The sequence below is a fragment of the Cryptomeria japonica genome, chromosome 1 (genome assembly GCF_030272615.1).
Source record: "Cryptomeria japonica chromosome 1, Sugi_1.0, whole genome shotgun sequence".
In the NCBI taxonomy this organism is placed as follows: Eukaryota; Viridiplantae; Streptophyta; class Pinopsida; order Cupressales; family Cupressaceae; genus Cryptomeria; species Cryptomeria japonica.
The window spans coordinates 379367853-379384757 of record NC_081405.1 but is presented as its reverse complement, the minus strand read 5'-3'; the positions used below and the strand labels follow the sequence as shown (position 1 = coordinate 379384757).

General features: G+C 36.9%; 1 protein-coding gene across 4 annotated transcripts in view; it reads left to right on the top strand.

Moving 5' to 3' along the window:
- LOC131070902 (protein TONNEAU 1a) overlaps positions 1 to 15966 on the top strand; it is a 50100-nt gene extending 34134 nt beyond the window's left edge. Inside the window, exons 5-9 of one of the 4 annotated variants that reach the window (XM_058006572.2) lie at positions 13782 to 13939; positions 14051 to 14142; positions 14313 to 14532; positions 15250 to 15312; positions 15569 to 15966. In XM_058006572.2, the coding sequence (XP_057862555.1) occupies positions 13782 to 13939; positions 14051 to 14142; positions 14313 to 14532; positions 15250 to 15307 (528 nt within the window). In that variant the 3' untranslated portion in view covers positions 15308 to 15312; positions 15569 to 15966. Of the gene's footprint in view, positions 1 to 13781; positions 13940 to 14050; positions 14143 to 14312; positions 14533 to 15249 lie in introns of all 4 variants that reach the window. The other 3 variants (XM_058006575.2, XM_058006573.2, XM_058006574.2) reach the window with 3 other exon arrangements.
- Positions 15967 to 16905: the final 939 nt, after the last annotated feature.

Sequence of the window (16905 nt, the reverse complement as noted above, 5' to 3'; positions counted from 1 at the left end):
TCCTCTTTCTTTAACTCTGATATCTAAGTCAGATCAAAGACCCCCCACGTGGAATTCCTTCCTTTATAATTTGCTTCCACATCACAAGATAATTATCGATGATGCTAAAGTCAAATAGAATAATTAAATCTGATTATGTATTTGTCATATATATCTGTTGTTCCTGAGATTACTTGGTGTAATGTGATGGCCTTTGTTACAGAATAGAGAGTATATGCTGTTCCTAATATCTTCTGCAGAATATATACGAATTACACTACTGCTGATCAACCCCGTCTGAGTGCTTGAGGTAGTAAATGGCGATGATTTGGTTTTAGGCAATCGTTTCTTTTCCAGATGTATGGCTTGGTGTTTAAATGTATCTATATAACTGTAAGATGACTATTGGACGAATACTCCACATCGTACCATTCCAAGTACTAATCGCTGCATGATCCAGATCGGTAATTATATAGAGATTATTATAATCGCTGGTAATTTATCATTCAATTTCTATTGTTTTTCGATGCCACGTTTGGCTGGGGCAAATTAAAATTCATCGGATAATATCCTGGTTTCATATCATATCTTCCTCCCCAAATAGAATGATACTGATCTTGTTCTTAGACCTCCAAAATTGAAGGGTTGGCATCTTTTGAGGTTTGACTAGTCACATCTCTTCTTGATCGGTTTCTTCATAACTATGCCTCTTGTAGGCAAATCGTATTACTTCATAACAACCAGTTTAATATATTCAACTCACTCCTTATCTTAATATTATATTTTATTATTATTTATTTATTTATATTATTATATTATTATTACTTTATTTGAATATTTCAATTAATAACTATTAATTAAATAATAGTATAAATAGATAAATTTCAAATAATCATTCATTAGTAATTACTATATTAACTTATTTATATATGTATATATATATATATTTAATGATCAAAGAGGGGACATGACAGTCTTGCGGTCAATGAGATGCAAAGCACTATGTACCGCCACTAGCTTCTCTGCTCTCCTAGAGGTAAGTCTGTTCCTCTTAATAGAGTGGATGAAGCTATAGGTAGATCAGTTCCTCTCAACAACTGAAGAACTAGAAACTTGAGATAGTAGACAAATGGCAAGAGTGGTAGTATTTGATTTTTGACCATGACAATTCTACCACAAGTTGGGTCCCTCCGTGCCATAGTTCGTATATCCATCTTAGCATTATCACTATAACCCCTGAGAGTTGCAAATTTGGTCCACTTAGTGCGAATCGTGCTGGCAACATTAGGATCATACATCTTATCAATGCACTTGAAGAACCTTGCCTTCACCTCATCATCTTGAATTGGTGTAACTCTAATAGGCCTAGGCATGTACCACTTAGGGTTCAATGCATAGGCAGCCATATGCAAGGGAGTGTTGAGCTTCTTCTCTCTACGTTGAATGATTGGCCCAATGTGCTCATTATAGAATGCTAAACTGGGGTCTGTACGCACAACAACCCTCATTTAGTCAAGCATAGAATCGATGCACTCATACACCTCTCCAAGTGTAGGTGCACCCCCATCCCCATATTTGATGACCTGAAAAACTAGAGCAATGATGGAGACTATGTATTTTGCATCACTCCAAAACACATCACTCTTCACTATCTCCTTCACCCTCCTCCCCTTCTTTGTCTTGGCCTCGACCCACCGATTCCGATTTGTAGTCATAACCATGAGTTGGAGTAACTCTTGCAACTCAATCATTCTCTCCAAGAGAATGAAATAGGATGCATATTTGGTCTCAACAAGTTTCAAGAACTCCTCCTTTGTGAAGTTCTTGAAGAGTGCATGTGAAGTATGGTGGTTACAGATAAACATCTGCTCATCTCTCGCATCATTGACCACTCCTCTAATCCAGCCAATCTAACCTATGTCCTTGAGTGCATTGTTCATGGCATGCACACAACATGGAGTGCACCAAATATGTCTATAGGCTGCCTCAATAAGTTTTCGTGCAGCTCTGCACACATGTGCTGTATCTATCACTACTTGGACCACGTTTTGTGGCCCAATCTCCTCAATAGCCTCCTTGAGGACCTAAAATTGAAAATCAGCATCTTTGCGTTGCCCTGTACAATCAACTGCCCTGAGAAAGTATAGGTCCTCTGCACATGTAACCATGATGTTGATGAGTGAACGATGCCTAATATTCGTCCACCCATCCATAATTATGATGCATCCAAATTCTACTCAACTTGCCTTCATCTTCTCCATCATAATGTTGATCTTGGAATAGTTCTTATCCAAGATCGAGCTCTTCAATTTGTTCTCTCCTGGTCACACATATGATGGTCCTACCTTCGTCACCATCAATATCATCTTCTTATAATAAGGAGATTGAGCTACATGAAATGGGAAGCCATTGGCAAAGAAGAACTTGCCAATAGCATCATCTGCCTCATCCTTCAGCTGCACATTGAACAAATTAGCTATCGGGTTACTTTGCACTTGTAGCTTGTGTTTCCCCTTACCCTCTTGTGAATGGCCCACATCACTTTTGAGACTGGGTGGACGAAGGTCCTGACATCATTCCTGATCTCGCCTGCAATGTATGACTAGAAGCAACTGGTTGGCTCTGCTGAACCTGTGTCCTACGAGACGAAGTAGTAGGCTTTGAACTGCACTATCCTCAGGAACACCCCAAAGCTTGTTGATCTCAATTTTATGTTGGACATTTGCAACTTTTTGCGAAAAAGCACATGGTTCCACACCTTTCCCTCGAATAAAAAGGAAGTGTGCATTAACTCTAGTATTGCTGCCAAACCATTCTACACTGCAAAAATTGCATCTCCATGTCCTTGTGCTACTAGCTGACGTCCCGTGCCTGGTAATTTTGTTGCAAACTGTTTGAGAGGAGACTTAGGATCAAAAGGACACTTAGCATACTGTTCACTTGCCATGGAACTAGTGTGGACTTTAGGATCAGCCCCATGGTCACCCCCTTCAGCCTAAGGTTCATAGTCTGATTCATTTCCACTATGAGAATGCATTTCTAACTCATCCTCACTCATATCATGAGAGCTCATTGTGACACTGCATTTCACAAAAATGAAAAATGAAAATTAAAATTTAAAATAAATTCAATAAGTGCCTAGTTTCAGCCTATTTTAATTTTTGAAAACAAAAAGAAAAGATTTGATGTTGAATCTTGAGGGCAAAATGAAGAATGATTCCAATGTTACATTCTTCTTTTTTCCCTCAAGATTCAACATGAAGTCTGATTTTGAAAATAAAACAAAGAAAAAACAACAAAAAAAAAATTGAAAATCAGAAAATAAAACAAACAAAATTGAAAAAACAACAAAAAACACCTACCTTGAGCTTGAAAAATCTCTCCAACTTAAGTAGAATCTTCCTCCTCTGATTCTTCTTGCTCCTTGTCGCTCCCTTTGCATTTGCACTCACTCAATCAGACTCTTTTCACTCCTTCAAAGTTGACCATAGTAGCAAAAATCATTTGGGGAAAAAATCGGAAAACCAAAAGTATAAGATCTTTTGAAAAAATCGACGAAAAATCGTATTTAATAAAAAAATAAAAACATAAAAAATTGTAGAAAAAGAGAAAAAAACTATTTTTTAAAATAATTTAAGGGTGTTTCCATAGCATAGAGATATAAATAGCAAATAAAATAGAGTTTAACCCATGAATTGTAGAAAAATATATTTTTTTGTTTATATTCATATTACTGATTACAGGGGCAAATTTTCAGCAATTTTTTAAGAGGGCAGTCACTGAATATACCAAATAGTTGTCTAACTCTGAGATCAAGTATTAACTGGCTATGAAGTAACTGAGATCAAAAGTTAACAGACAAATAGTAAAGTGGAAACCATTTTGAAGTGATCCAAGAATTTAATTGTGATTGAGGTAAGGAGTTTTATAGGGTTAATTCAATATTTTAGAAAGCTTATCAAATCATATTCCACAATTGCAATGCTTTATATCATAGTAACAAAAATCGTTTGGGGGAAAAATCGGCAAACCAAAAGTATAATATTTTTTGGAAAAACGGGTAAAAAATTGAATTTTAAAAAATCGTAAAAATTTGTAGAAAAATAGACACAAACTACATTTTTTAAAACTGAAGGGCATTTCCATAGCATAGATATATAGAGAGTAAATAAAATAGAGTTAAACCCATGAATTGTAGAAAATAGATTGTTGTTGTTTATATTCATAGTGCTGATTACATGGGCAAATATTCATTTAACTTTTTAAAAGGGCAGTCACCAAATACACCAATTAGCTGTCTAAGTCTGAGATCAAAGATTAGCTAAGTCTATGAAGTAGCTGAGATCAAAATTCATCAGACAGAGATCTAGCTATTGTTAGGAATTTAGTAAAAGTGGAAGCCATTTTGAAGTGATCCAAGACTTTCATTGTGATTGAGGCAAGGAGTTTTCTAGGGTCAGTTCAATATTTGAGAAAGCTTATCAAATCATATTCCACAGTTGCAATGCTTTATATTCCTTGATGGCAATTGGTAAGTCTTTTATATGGGGTAGAATTCAACAGAAGGTATTTGTTTAGCTGAAGTAAAAGTTTAGCAAGCCATTGGTTTTGGCAATACCTAGCTTGCAACTACTATTTTAGGTAGACACAAATTTTAATGATTGTGTGCTGGAGGCTGTTTTATTACAACTATGTAACCTTGTTTGTTGTCATTCATATTTATTTTGTGGAGCACTTTAGATATATTGCTCACATAATGAATTGTATGTCTTTGTTTGAGCAAATATTAACTATATCAGTTATAAACTAAAAATCATATATCTATATCTATATATATTAAATATGTCTTTGGACGTTTAGTGTTGTGGTAGAAACACTTCATTGGTGAGCCAGCCACCTAGATTCAAACCCTTGTTGGGCCATTGAGCTCTCAGGCTTTCTGCATTTGTTGGGTCGTTGAGCTTGTGGGTTTGAACAAGTGAAGTGTGGGGAATGATGAGCCCCCTGAAAATGGACAAAATAACAAGCTTTTTCATTGGTTCCACATTGATTCTGATTTTGTCTCAGATCAATACCATTTCTAAGCTATTCAATAATTTCATGCTTTATCCTTGGGTTTTGTAAGTTCTTACAATGATTTTCTTCACTTTTTTTGCCCTTTTTTTTGGTTTTTATTTTAAACATGGTTTTAATGTGATTTAAATGCAAAAATTCATTGAAAATTGAGTCAACGATTTTTCCATGAATCGGGATTTTTTCGGGGAATAAATCTGCTAGCTTCAGGATTTAGGATTAATCGGGCATAATCACAATTTTTTGCAGACTATTGCTTCTATGCTTGAAACACTCTTTCCTCTCTTCAGCTAGCTGGTTAAAAAATTAGAAAACCAAATATGAGAAAATGAGAGGATTTGAGGGGGTTTTCTAAGCTTTGGAAGGCATACATGGGGCCCACATAAGATTAGGGTTTACCGATAACCCAAAAATAAAAAAAAATTGAAATTAAAAAAAAAAAACAATTTTTGGGCATCAAAAAATGGGAGATGCCTGGGAGTCTCCGAGAGGCTCAGGCATCTCTGAGACTTCCAGGTGTCTCGAGATGTCTCGGCCATCTTGGTGGAGGTGGTAGGGCGGTGGCGGGACATGCCGTCTCTGTCTCGAAGTCTGTGAGACGTCCTGGTCTTCAAGATGAGGGGGTTTAGGGGCCGAAACATGTTTCGATGGAACATTGAAAGAATCTTTATAATAACTTGTAAACGAAAGAGAGATGGATAGGAAACGAGCTAAAAAAATTATGCAATTTCACCAATAAAATGGTGGTGTGGCGCAGGTGGGTCTGAGAACCTAACAAAAGCCTGTCAAACTGAGCAGCAATTCCAACACTAGGAATGCAGAAGCATGCAGATTTGGATGGAAGATCATGATTGCATTACAAAATTTACAGGATCTCTATGGGTGCAAGGCCAAAATAATGATCTCTCTAAGCTTAAACTGCTCTCTAACTAAAGTTAACTGTTACAATACAGGAGGGATCATGTATTTATGCACACAGAAGGGTCCAACAAATATCCACTACAATCTCTATGAATCAGGATGGCCTTCGAAACATGGTTTCTTGCTTATTCAATGCCTGTTTCTCTACTTGATGTAAATGATAATTCAGATTTGATCTTTGCGATATGTTTTCCCCATACTATCTTTCTGTAGTAAGTGATATGTTTTGCATTAGAAGAGATCCCTTCCAGTAGAACGATCTAAGACACATTCACATCTCTTGTATTTGAGTACCCTCATTATTTGGAAACTGGTATTTAATAAAGAACCCTGATAAATTGAGTCTTCAAGTGGGAAAGTAATCCTTAAGGAGGAATACTGATGATAATCAAGGTATCCAAAATTTATCCTGCCTCTGAATGGGTGGTCCTTTTGGATTAATATTGGACTTTTGTGGCAAGTTGCTACTAGCAATTAGTTCTTATGGTTCTTTAATGACAATATCAGGGTAAAGCACCCATTGGATAGGTTCAATATTTTGTTGATGTGAGACCTAACTTGAGCAATATTTTATAACCAAGTTAATCTTCTCTTGTAGTTGAATGTACTGTTGAGTGTTACCGACATACTCTAGTCACTTGTGGACATTAACAAGTCATTTCTTGTTTGTCCAATTGTTATATATGTTGATCCAATCCATTCATTTTGCAAACTTTTTTTGGCTTATTTAGCTTAACAAGTTTGACTACAAAATTTTCTCTTTTGTTTGGTTGCTTCCAAAGGAATCTGTACAATTCCCATTTTGTTTTTGTTAGAGTTTTTACCTTGAGTTGCTCAATTATTCTCATAGTGATGACACATCAGTGAACACATTAGATCCTAGTCATCTGGTTAGCTCGATTAACTACTGAAGACTTGATTGATTGGTGGCTGGAGCAGAGTCTTAACTACTTTAATTAGGACTCATTAGTTGTTAGACTAGGTTGACTGTTTCGTCAGAGTAGTTGATTGAGATAAGTCAACATAGTGTCACTCGAGTGACCTATAAGCTTAACTTGATTCTTAGTGCACTTGGCTATTTAGATTGCACCTATTGTGTAGATTTTCAAGTTTGGAGCTGATGCAATGTAATTTTTTTCAGATCTGATGGGAAAAGGGCTTCAGGTTTTAGAGATCAATACTTTGTATTCTTGATTCATATTTTCTGCACAATGTGTTTCTAGATTAGCATATTCAGACACTATAATCTTGATTGGATTTTTTGTGCTTTAAGCCACCTAGTTTTAGGATTAAATTTACTGGAGAACATAAACTGCTTACCATGGTCTGAAAATTAACAGTTATTTGTTGTTTGCCCTTAATCGGGCTAGTTTTTAGCAATTTGTCACTATTTGCTACCCAGTCATTAGTTTTATCTGAAAAAATAAGCTATAAATTTTTAATCTCTAAGCTATAAATTTTTAATCACCACTTTCAACCATAGATGATTTCTATGCCTAAACAAGCTAGCCTATCACCACATTCAACCATAGATGATTTCTATGCCTAAACAAGCTTACTCAAATTCTTGCTCTCTTTTGAAGCTTTGTAAAATCGATCTCATAGAAGTCTCAATATGTCAAGGGTCTGTTTGTTTGGACTTTATGTTTGACTTGTCAAATTTACCCTTATGTTTGGTTGCCTACTCCTACCCATTTTGTATTATGCCATGTAGCCTTTAATAAATACTTCACCCTTGAAAAAGAAATCAACTACATAAATACTTCAACTTCATGAATGCTCACAATTTAAAATTCTAAACAAATCCAAATCCAAATTCAAGTAGTAGGAAAGGTCCTCTATGCTAAGTTATCTTTGTTTTATTTCAATCTCAAATCAAACGCATTGATGGATTAGCCTTGCCTTTCAATTAATTTAGAAGTCCATATGCTAAATCATTTAGTTGCTTCTGGATTTAGCATGGGTTGTGGAAGTCCATAAGTTACACAATCAAATCCAGAAGCAACTAAATGATTTAGCATGGGTTGTTGAAATCCTATATGATGCTCTATTTATTCTTCACTTCCCTCCTAGAGTCTAAGGGAAATCCTCCTATGAAGAGAAAGGATCAACCTTGGATAATCTCTGCAATACATCTTACTTGTTAAGTGCAGAACATCCAGTCTTAAGCTTCTACCCAGACTCTTGTTTCTCCATTTCTTTCTCCACTATCTTCCTTGTTAAGCTCAGAACATCCAGTCTTAAGCTTCTACCCAGACTCTACTAATCCTCCTTTTCTTGCACACTGCCCTCCTTAGCATTCACGACTTTTCTGAGAAGCAACTAAATGATTTAGCATTAGGCCATATGCTGTTTTTTGGAGGATGCTACATGATGCTCTATTTATTCTTCTCTTCCTCCTAGAATCTAAGGGAAATCCTCTATGAAGAGAAAGGATCAACCATAGATAACTTCTGCAATACATCTTCCTTGTTAAGCTCGGAACATCCAGTCTTAATCTTCTACACAGACTCTACTAATCCTCCTTTTCTTGCACACTGGCATTCACAACTTTTCTGAGAAGCAACTAAATGATTTAGCATGGGTTGTGAAAATCTGATAACATTAGTCCATATGCTGTTTTTTGGAGGATGCTACGTGATGCTCTATTTATTCTTCACTTCCTCCTAGAATCTTAAGGGAAATCCTCCTATGAAGAGAAAGGATCAACCATAGATAGCTTCTGCAATACATCTTCCTTGTTAAGCTCAGAACATCCAGTCTTAAGCTTCTACCCAGACTCTACTAATCCTCCTTTTCTTGCACACTGCCCTCCTTAGCATTCACAACTTTTCTGTGCAACACATCTATCCTGCTTGCCCCTCATGCTCTTGTTTTGCTAATTCGTGCTATTATGCTCAGTGAAGGTACTACATACCAATTGATAATGAGGAACAAATTCTCTCTCTATGGAGTCCTTCACCTTTTTTCACCTTTTTTCACCTTTTTACTTTCTTTTGCCAATTGGCCCACACTAAAGCACTTCTAATAGTAAAATCCTATAAATTCTATTTGTGTAGGGAGACTAACAGAAAAACTGAATCAGAATATGAGCTGTTCAAGTTAAAACATGCCTTTGAGTTTTGCGGGAAATTGAAATATATTTCTCCAATGAGTTGCCAATGCTTTTCAATGTTGAGTTCTGCAAAAAATGAAGAGGCACACTGGGCATTATAAATCACACTGGAGAGATCTGAAAGTTTTCTGTTATCGGATTAAATGTTGGATACCAAGGGCCATTCTCCAATATGTTGCCTCTAATAAATCATATACTGAATGCCCTCTGCCTCTTTTTCTTGAGTTCTATGTGTACTTGTATCATGCGTTTCCATGTACTCATCTCTTGCATTGGTACACTCTCCTATCACTTTGTCCAGATTAGCATTTTCTCTGCTTGCCACCTTCATCCCATTCCTTTTAAAATAAATAAATATATTTATCGTACTGATAGTTTTAGGACTCAGACTTTGCAGCCCAAAATTTTGACGTAGGCTCCGGACTTGGCATGGATGACAAAAAACTGAGCACGCACTTGGTGAAAAGAAAGATCCTCATAATTACACAGATAAGAATGCGTTTAGAGAAGTCTAATTCGACCATGGATTTGTCATAATTCAAATATTACATTTCATATGATCCTCGAAGTCTCAAGATTTGAAATTTCATAGCTTCAAAGTCAAACAATAGACTGCAATACAACAAAATTATAAATAATAAATGTATAACAACATTATAACCGTTTACATATGATACGTCAAAATGGAAAAAACAACCAAATACAATCTACATCTTTCTCTTTTGACAGCATTTCCCCTAATTTTTCAAGTTTTATTGATTTTCAACTTAAAAAAGAAAAAAAAGAAAATAATAGTTACTTGTTTGATTATTTGATCAACTTTGAATCCTTAAAATTCTCTTCTCAATTTTCTTCTTGCTGTGTCGATGCTTTTCTGGGTGAAATAGCTGAATAAGGTAAAAAAATGACCAAAAAAAGTTGAAATTTCACTTAAAAAATTGCGGCCGCTATGTCTATGCGGCAGAAGAGTCCGAGCTCAGGACTTAGGAGTCTGAGCTTGAGATTTAGTGAGTCTTAGAGGAAGACTAAGACGAGTACTCTCCAAGATGGTAAAAGTCAACGCGTGAGTCTGGTTGAGTTTGACGAGTCTTTCATGGTACATGCTGAGCTCTGAAACTATGATCTTATTATTATGAGCGTTTGTATATAACATTAGAACCCAGCCATACGAAACTTGGGGGGGGAACTATCGCCATACCAGCGAACTCAAACCCATAATCTGTACCCAAATGAGCAACTAGTTTTAGTTCATTAACCAAATCCATTATTTCCTTCTGTTATGTGAGGTGTAACCTAACAGACTTAATGAAAGATGATCTTTATGCAATTGTTCCTATCCTCCAAGTCTAGCTTGCCTACTTTCTTGTGCCCTTTTTGAAGCTTTTCAAAATTGATCTCATAGAAGCCTCAATGGGTCAAGGGGCTAGTGGAATTGCATGATCTTGCATGGTGGGAGTGCTTGATACTTGAACTTTATTATTGTTGGCATTGTTTTGTCATTGATGTCAACCGATATAGCATGTTACCGGTATAGCTTGTCATTAGTAAATATGGGATGTTGAACGGTAAGTAGACATTGGAGATAGTTGGCATTATGGCAATACCAACCAGTGAGTGATATGTTGGCAGTGTGTTGTTGCCAACTGGTAAGCATGGGACCGGTATGCAAGATATGAAATAGCAGGACTCCCACCAGATAAAGATGGTGCCATAGGATGAAGAGAAGACTTATAGAGAGTGTGCCCAGCCGGATCATATATCAGGTCGAAGTTGTGTCTGCTCTTACAGGAAGCCATATTAGTGCAATGCAGGAAGCAGACTAAGCACAATGTAATGACAACTAGTTCCCACCAGTCATTGGTCAGCAGGTGACAAGGATCCACTCTCACTGGGTGATTGGCATGTTTAGTGCATTGGTCCATCGACTCCCACCGGTAAGCGGTAATACTTAGCTTATCTCCCAACATGCATGGACTGCATTATAACTCTTCGGGATAAGTTAGTCAATAATTTAAAATCAGGTGATTGTGAGCTCACACCGGAGGAACAAGTGAAACACAAAGATGCCTTAGGTGCAAGAAACTAGAGATGTGCATCGGTTCAACAAGTGAAGGCATGTTGAGCCACCGGAACAGAAGAGGAAGAGTGAATTGTGATCTGTTTGCCACTTTTGGCAAACCTATTGAGAGGAACCAGTCAAAAGAAGATGAAGGTTAGGTTGAGCAGCTGCAGACATGGAGTTACCGGAATGTTGATATCAACAGAGATCCCTGTTGATGATTGATGTCTGTGTTGTCATGCCACCAGTGGGATAAAATGTGTGCATTGGAGACTGTTGACATGCTAGTGTCAACCAGTAAGTGATCAAAGAGGCAAAGGTGAAAGGCTCTCACTGGATGAAGGTGTGTATGGTGACTCTTCTTGGTACACACTGGGATTGACAAGGCCGGTGACCGGGCTGATGTGTTCCCACCGACAGAACAAGAGACTGCATGGCATGAAGGTTAACCGGTTAATGTATAACTGGCAAGGAAGTTGAACCGGTAGATGAACACCGGTAGTATGATTGTCGGTGATTGAGCTTAAACCGACACAATGGCCTGAGCAGAGTTGGATGCCGACAATTATGACACATAGACTCCAGGTGTCAAACGTGTTGTGGTCGGTGAAGTGTGGGTCGGTGAGGTAGTTGCCGATTGAGTCTGCATTTATGGTAATCACGGGTGAGTTGCAGAGGTTTGTGGCTCGATGCAGACTGAATATCTGAGTGTTGCACTGATCGATGCAGGTTGTGCAGTTACAGGTCTGATTTTGTGAAGACAACTGCGAGGTCATTTATGGTGTTTGACCAAAACGCATGGTGGACAAACAGACCGTGTTTGCTATATTTAGCAAACATGTGTTGGAAGCAAAAATACGGTGGAAGTGATTGATCTATTGTAGGTTGTTAATCTCCGAGCAAGATCTGATTGGATTCGATACGGATTGGGTCGATAGAAGGAACCCTAGCGCGTCAAGGTTTGAATGTCTGTTTTGGCGGGAATGCAGAGGTATAAATGTGCGGATCGAAGACCAGATCTGTTGCTGCTGCAAGAGAGAGTGAAGTTGGCGAAGTGAGTGCAAGCAGAGAGTCAATCAGTCTGAGAGTTCATTGCTAAACATTGAAGTGACTGAGAGAGTTGAAGAAGGAACTAGTAAGAAGAGTTTAACCGGCAAGGTTAACCGGTAGATTGTCACTGAGTTTGATAGTGATGTGAACCGGTAAGACAGCAGCAGAGAGCAAAGAAGAAAGGAGTGAGTACTGGTGGTGATCCGACAAGGCAAAAACAGAGCAGGGTTTGACTGGTAAGTAGGGTACTGGTGGTGACAAGGGGTAGTGGGTCAGAGAATAGTAAACATGCAAAGAAGAGGTAGAGTCTGAACCGACAAGGCAGTAGCAGCAAGCAAAGGAGAGAGAGAGAGAGAGAGAGAGAGAGAGAGAGAGAGAGAGCAGACAATGTAGAGACAGAGTAGAGGAAGCGTTAGAGAAGGTGAGCAGAGAACCGATAGAGAACAGAGTAGAGGTGAACCAGTGAAGTGATTATATGCAGAGGTTACAAAACTTATTTGTAACCGGGTTATCACTTTGGTATTGTTTACAAACATTGTAATCGCTGAGTTGGAGCTCAGTGCAAGGGTTGGTGCTCCTTGGGTTGGTGCCCTAAACTTTGTAATACAGTGTTTATTGTGAGGTTGGATTGGAGCAGTAGACTCCAACAACATTTCTCACCGAGGTTTTTCCCACATTGGGTTTTCCTCGTACATCCGGTGTTATGTGATGTGTATTTGTGTGTGTTTGCATCTTGATGTCCTCCCTGATCTCACCGGTAAGTTTACTTGGTCTTTTGTATGTTAACCGGTAATCATAGGATTAAAAGGGTTAAGTTTGGAAACCACTGATTCACCCCCCCTCTGTGGCATCTTGTGTTCTACAATTATTAGTAATGGCCGAGATGGCTTGGCATTGGGAATGTTGGATTAGGAAATTGAAATAGAGAATATTGTAAACTTTCTGTATACTTAGTTACTGCTGAGATAGGTGTTGCATGGGTGGGCTAAAGGGTACAAAGTCTTGCTATTCAGAATTTTGGTTTGATTAATTGAAACTGAGAACAATGGAAGCATTTTGAAAAATTTAACAATGATACTTATTCTTCTGTTTATCATCCTTAATAATATATGTTACTATTTTCCAAATTTGCCATTAAAAATGCAATTGCACTAGTTCATCTGCTTTGGATAGGAGATCAAAGTTAAGTTTCAGGATAAATATGTAAGGTAACCTTAGAAAGATCTTTTTCAATTGATATACCACTCATTTAAGTATGTCATGAGGAACAAGGTTCCTTTTTGTCATAATTGTGAAGAACTGGGTAATGTCCATCTATAGTATCTGAAATAATTGCCGTGTTTGGACTATGTAGCTTTCATTTTTCTTATCGAACTCTATATTCCCATCGAACTTGTGAAACATATTATTTCTAATATCAAACCATGTTCTTCATGTCAGTTATGTAATCTCCAGTTTATACATTTGGGCTTTTTACATACATAAAGTCATAAATTTTGTGAGCTTGCATCAGCCATACAATTATGAATAATTTCCTTTTGGTATGGATCACTGGATTATGATGTCATACTATGCTTCTGGCAGCAACAAAATGATTCTGGTAACTTTCCTATGAGTAATGCAAGGAGATCTGCTACAGAAGGTGCCTCAACATCCAGTCCTGATGATTCTTCATCCAACATTGAAAGGCATACGCGCAAGCATCTGACATCACTTGCTGGCGGTTTACCTCCACTTTCACGGTAAATGTGGTAGTATGCTGAGATAATTTGATGTAGAATTTATTGATTGTTCCATCACACAAGTTCTTGATTGAAAAAAGGTCTGATAAGTTTGCATACTGATTTTGGTAGGCTCACACCAGCTGCACAATTTTCTTCTGGTTCTTTACGAAATTCAAGTCTTGGGAATGTCTCAGATCGCATGAGCGATGTTAATTCATCTGGTCTGTACCTGCCATTAGACTTTTTGCATTCTGTAAAATCATGTCAAATGATAGGTCACTTTTTTTTATTTCCTTTGCTTATACTGTCATACTTGCAGGGGACTCTATGAATCAAATCATATTTACTCTTTAGAGCTTGTTGGTTTTATCCAGTAATGTAAAAATTTTAGCTGCAGATTTATTTGATATAGGGACCAATCATAAAACCAGTTCAAACATTCCTTTTGCTGGAACTTCAAGAGAAAATGGTTCTTTTCCAGCTACAAGAAAAGAAGACAATGGTTGGAGATATGGTGATGATCAACACTCAGATGATATAATCAGAGCATCTAATGCCATGGAAAACATCCAGCTAGATAGAAAAGCTCGCAGTTTAACTAGTTCTTGGAGGTAAGGTCTGTAAGCTCAAATCTGTCAGGTCAGTGTCAAATTACTTTAGCTGTGTGACTAATCTATGGAATGGATTATTGTGTCTATGACTTAATGTTTGTGATGTGAACTGATTAGTGCTCTCTGTTTTAGTAACTAGTTTAGTTATAATCTTTCATCTAGCAACAAATCTTTAAAATTGATTATGATCTGTGAAGTAATGTTTGTAACGTGAAGTGATTAGTGCTCTCTGGTTTAGTCATTTTTGGATCTGTTAATTTTTTGTAACCATTGCAGAAGTACCCAACTGATGATTTTGACTCATCATGAGCATTTGAATGTCCGTTGCCTCTGCTTAGTTTGTTTATGGACATAGGAGATTGTAGATGTAGTTTTGTTGTTGCTCCACAGAATCTGTCAATTCAGATGTCGGTTCTAGTGAAAAGCATACTATGCTTATATTTGGGTTCCGCATGATATAGAACTTAATTTCTGAATGCAGAGGACAACGATTTTTTTCGTTTAATCATTCAGTTGAGAGGGATTTTTACTCCAGCAATTCTTTTCACCAAGCTGTTATACAATCTTTATTTTCTACAAGTAATTTTTTATTGTATTTTTTAACTGGGTATATGCTTGAGTAGCAAGTTTTCCTTATTTAGGGCATACTGAGAATGCATACTGGCTTAGTTAGTAGTATTAATCTCTATTGTTGACCGATGTGTTACCTTATTGCAGGAACATTGATGATGGCATTAGAGAGGATGATTCACAATCAGAACGAGACACGTTCTAGCATAGGTTAACTTGACTGGATTTCTCTTTGTGATTTCTCACTGGCGTTTGTCATGAGCTCTGTTTTTGCAATTGTTTCCTGTAACCAGACAGTATTTGTTCTCGCTTTACCAGTTCTTCATATTTGTGCTAATTGTAGCTCATTTTCTGATCTCATTTTCTAATCTGGTTTTTAATCTCTAAATGTGAGCTACTTCAAGTTTTTTAATATATTGATTTGCTTCTCATGTAAATACTTGTGCATTGCTATGCATTTCTGCAGTAGTTTGCGATCCTTCTTGCAAAATGATTGCTAGAAGCGTTTGAGGGTTTTCAAGGTAATGTTCATACCTCAGGATGCAAGATGAGAAAAAGACTGATTTATAAAATTTCATACATCTTGTTAACAATCTTCGTGGTTTGAGATTGTGTTATTTGAAACTGTAAACTGTAAATTGGTCAGCAATACAACCATAGGGTTAATCAGAGGAGTTGATGGGAGCTGTAACATGTTATTAATGTCATACCCGCCTTTGCTGGATTAATCATCTTGAAGTGTAATAATTGACCATTTGCTGCACCTATCTAAGCAAATTCTTATTTTTCTCTGTAAATATTTTCCAAAAGAAGTCGTCAATGTAGGCTGCTCCGTGAACATGATATCAGCAAAGCCTTTGAAAATATGCCAATCTTCTATTGTCAGTTTTAAAACTATTGTTTGATAGTTTTTGCTAGGAAAAAACTCTATTGTTAGTGCAGGTGCTTTCTATTAAAAAATAAAAAACTTATGGAATGAAGTTCATGTCACACAATGAAGCATCTTCATCTGGTTTGAAGGTTGGGCGAGTAAAAAATTGTAATTGTTCAGAGGGTTCTGAGATTTTCTTTATTTACTCCTATGGTATAAAATGTGACAACATAAATTTAATTGCTCATGGCAGAGAAAACAAGCTGGTTTGATTGTAGATTGTTTGAAGATATGATGCAGATAAAATCAACGAATAATAAAAGATGGAAAATATAACCTATAACAATTGGCAAATTAGTAGTTATTGGAGAAATGATATGACATAAATTTTAAAACTTTGCGCCCATGTACTCAATTACTTAGATTGTTTTAGTAATCAAGCAAGCCTACAGTTGGAGCTACTTATAATGTTATTTAAATTAAACATTTAAAGTAGGATTTTTTACTTTTTTGTTTTTGATTAAAGGGAAAACAGGTTTTGAAGGGACCCAAAACCCTTAACAACCAGATTTTGAAAGGATCTGGAACCCTCTACAAGAAAGTTGTCTAAACAAAATGAACATGAAGGCATGGACAACCCTTTTTTGTTACATTTATCAAGGGTTATTAAAAAACAGGGACCTGCCAAAAAATGAGTGAAAATCATTGACCACACGTAAATCTTGGTGGTACCAATGATAATTGGGAATATTATCATACAGGGGAGCTGAAAATCAGATCCAAGATGCTTGTAAACAACAAAAACGATTCATAAAATATATTAACAATTTAACTGTTATTAAAGCCCTGTCCTAAGCACCAAACCTACACATATTCATTAGGATGAGGGCTTGTGCAATCCACTACCCAAAAGACTGCTGGGTTTTACTGGT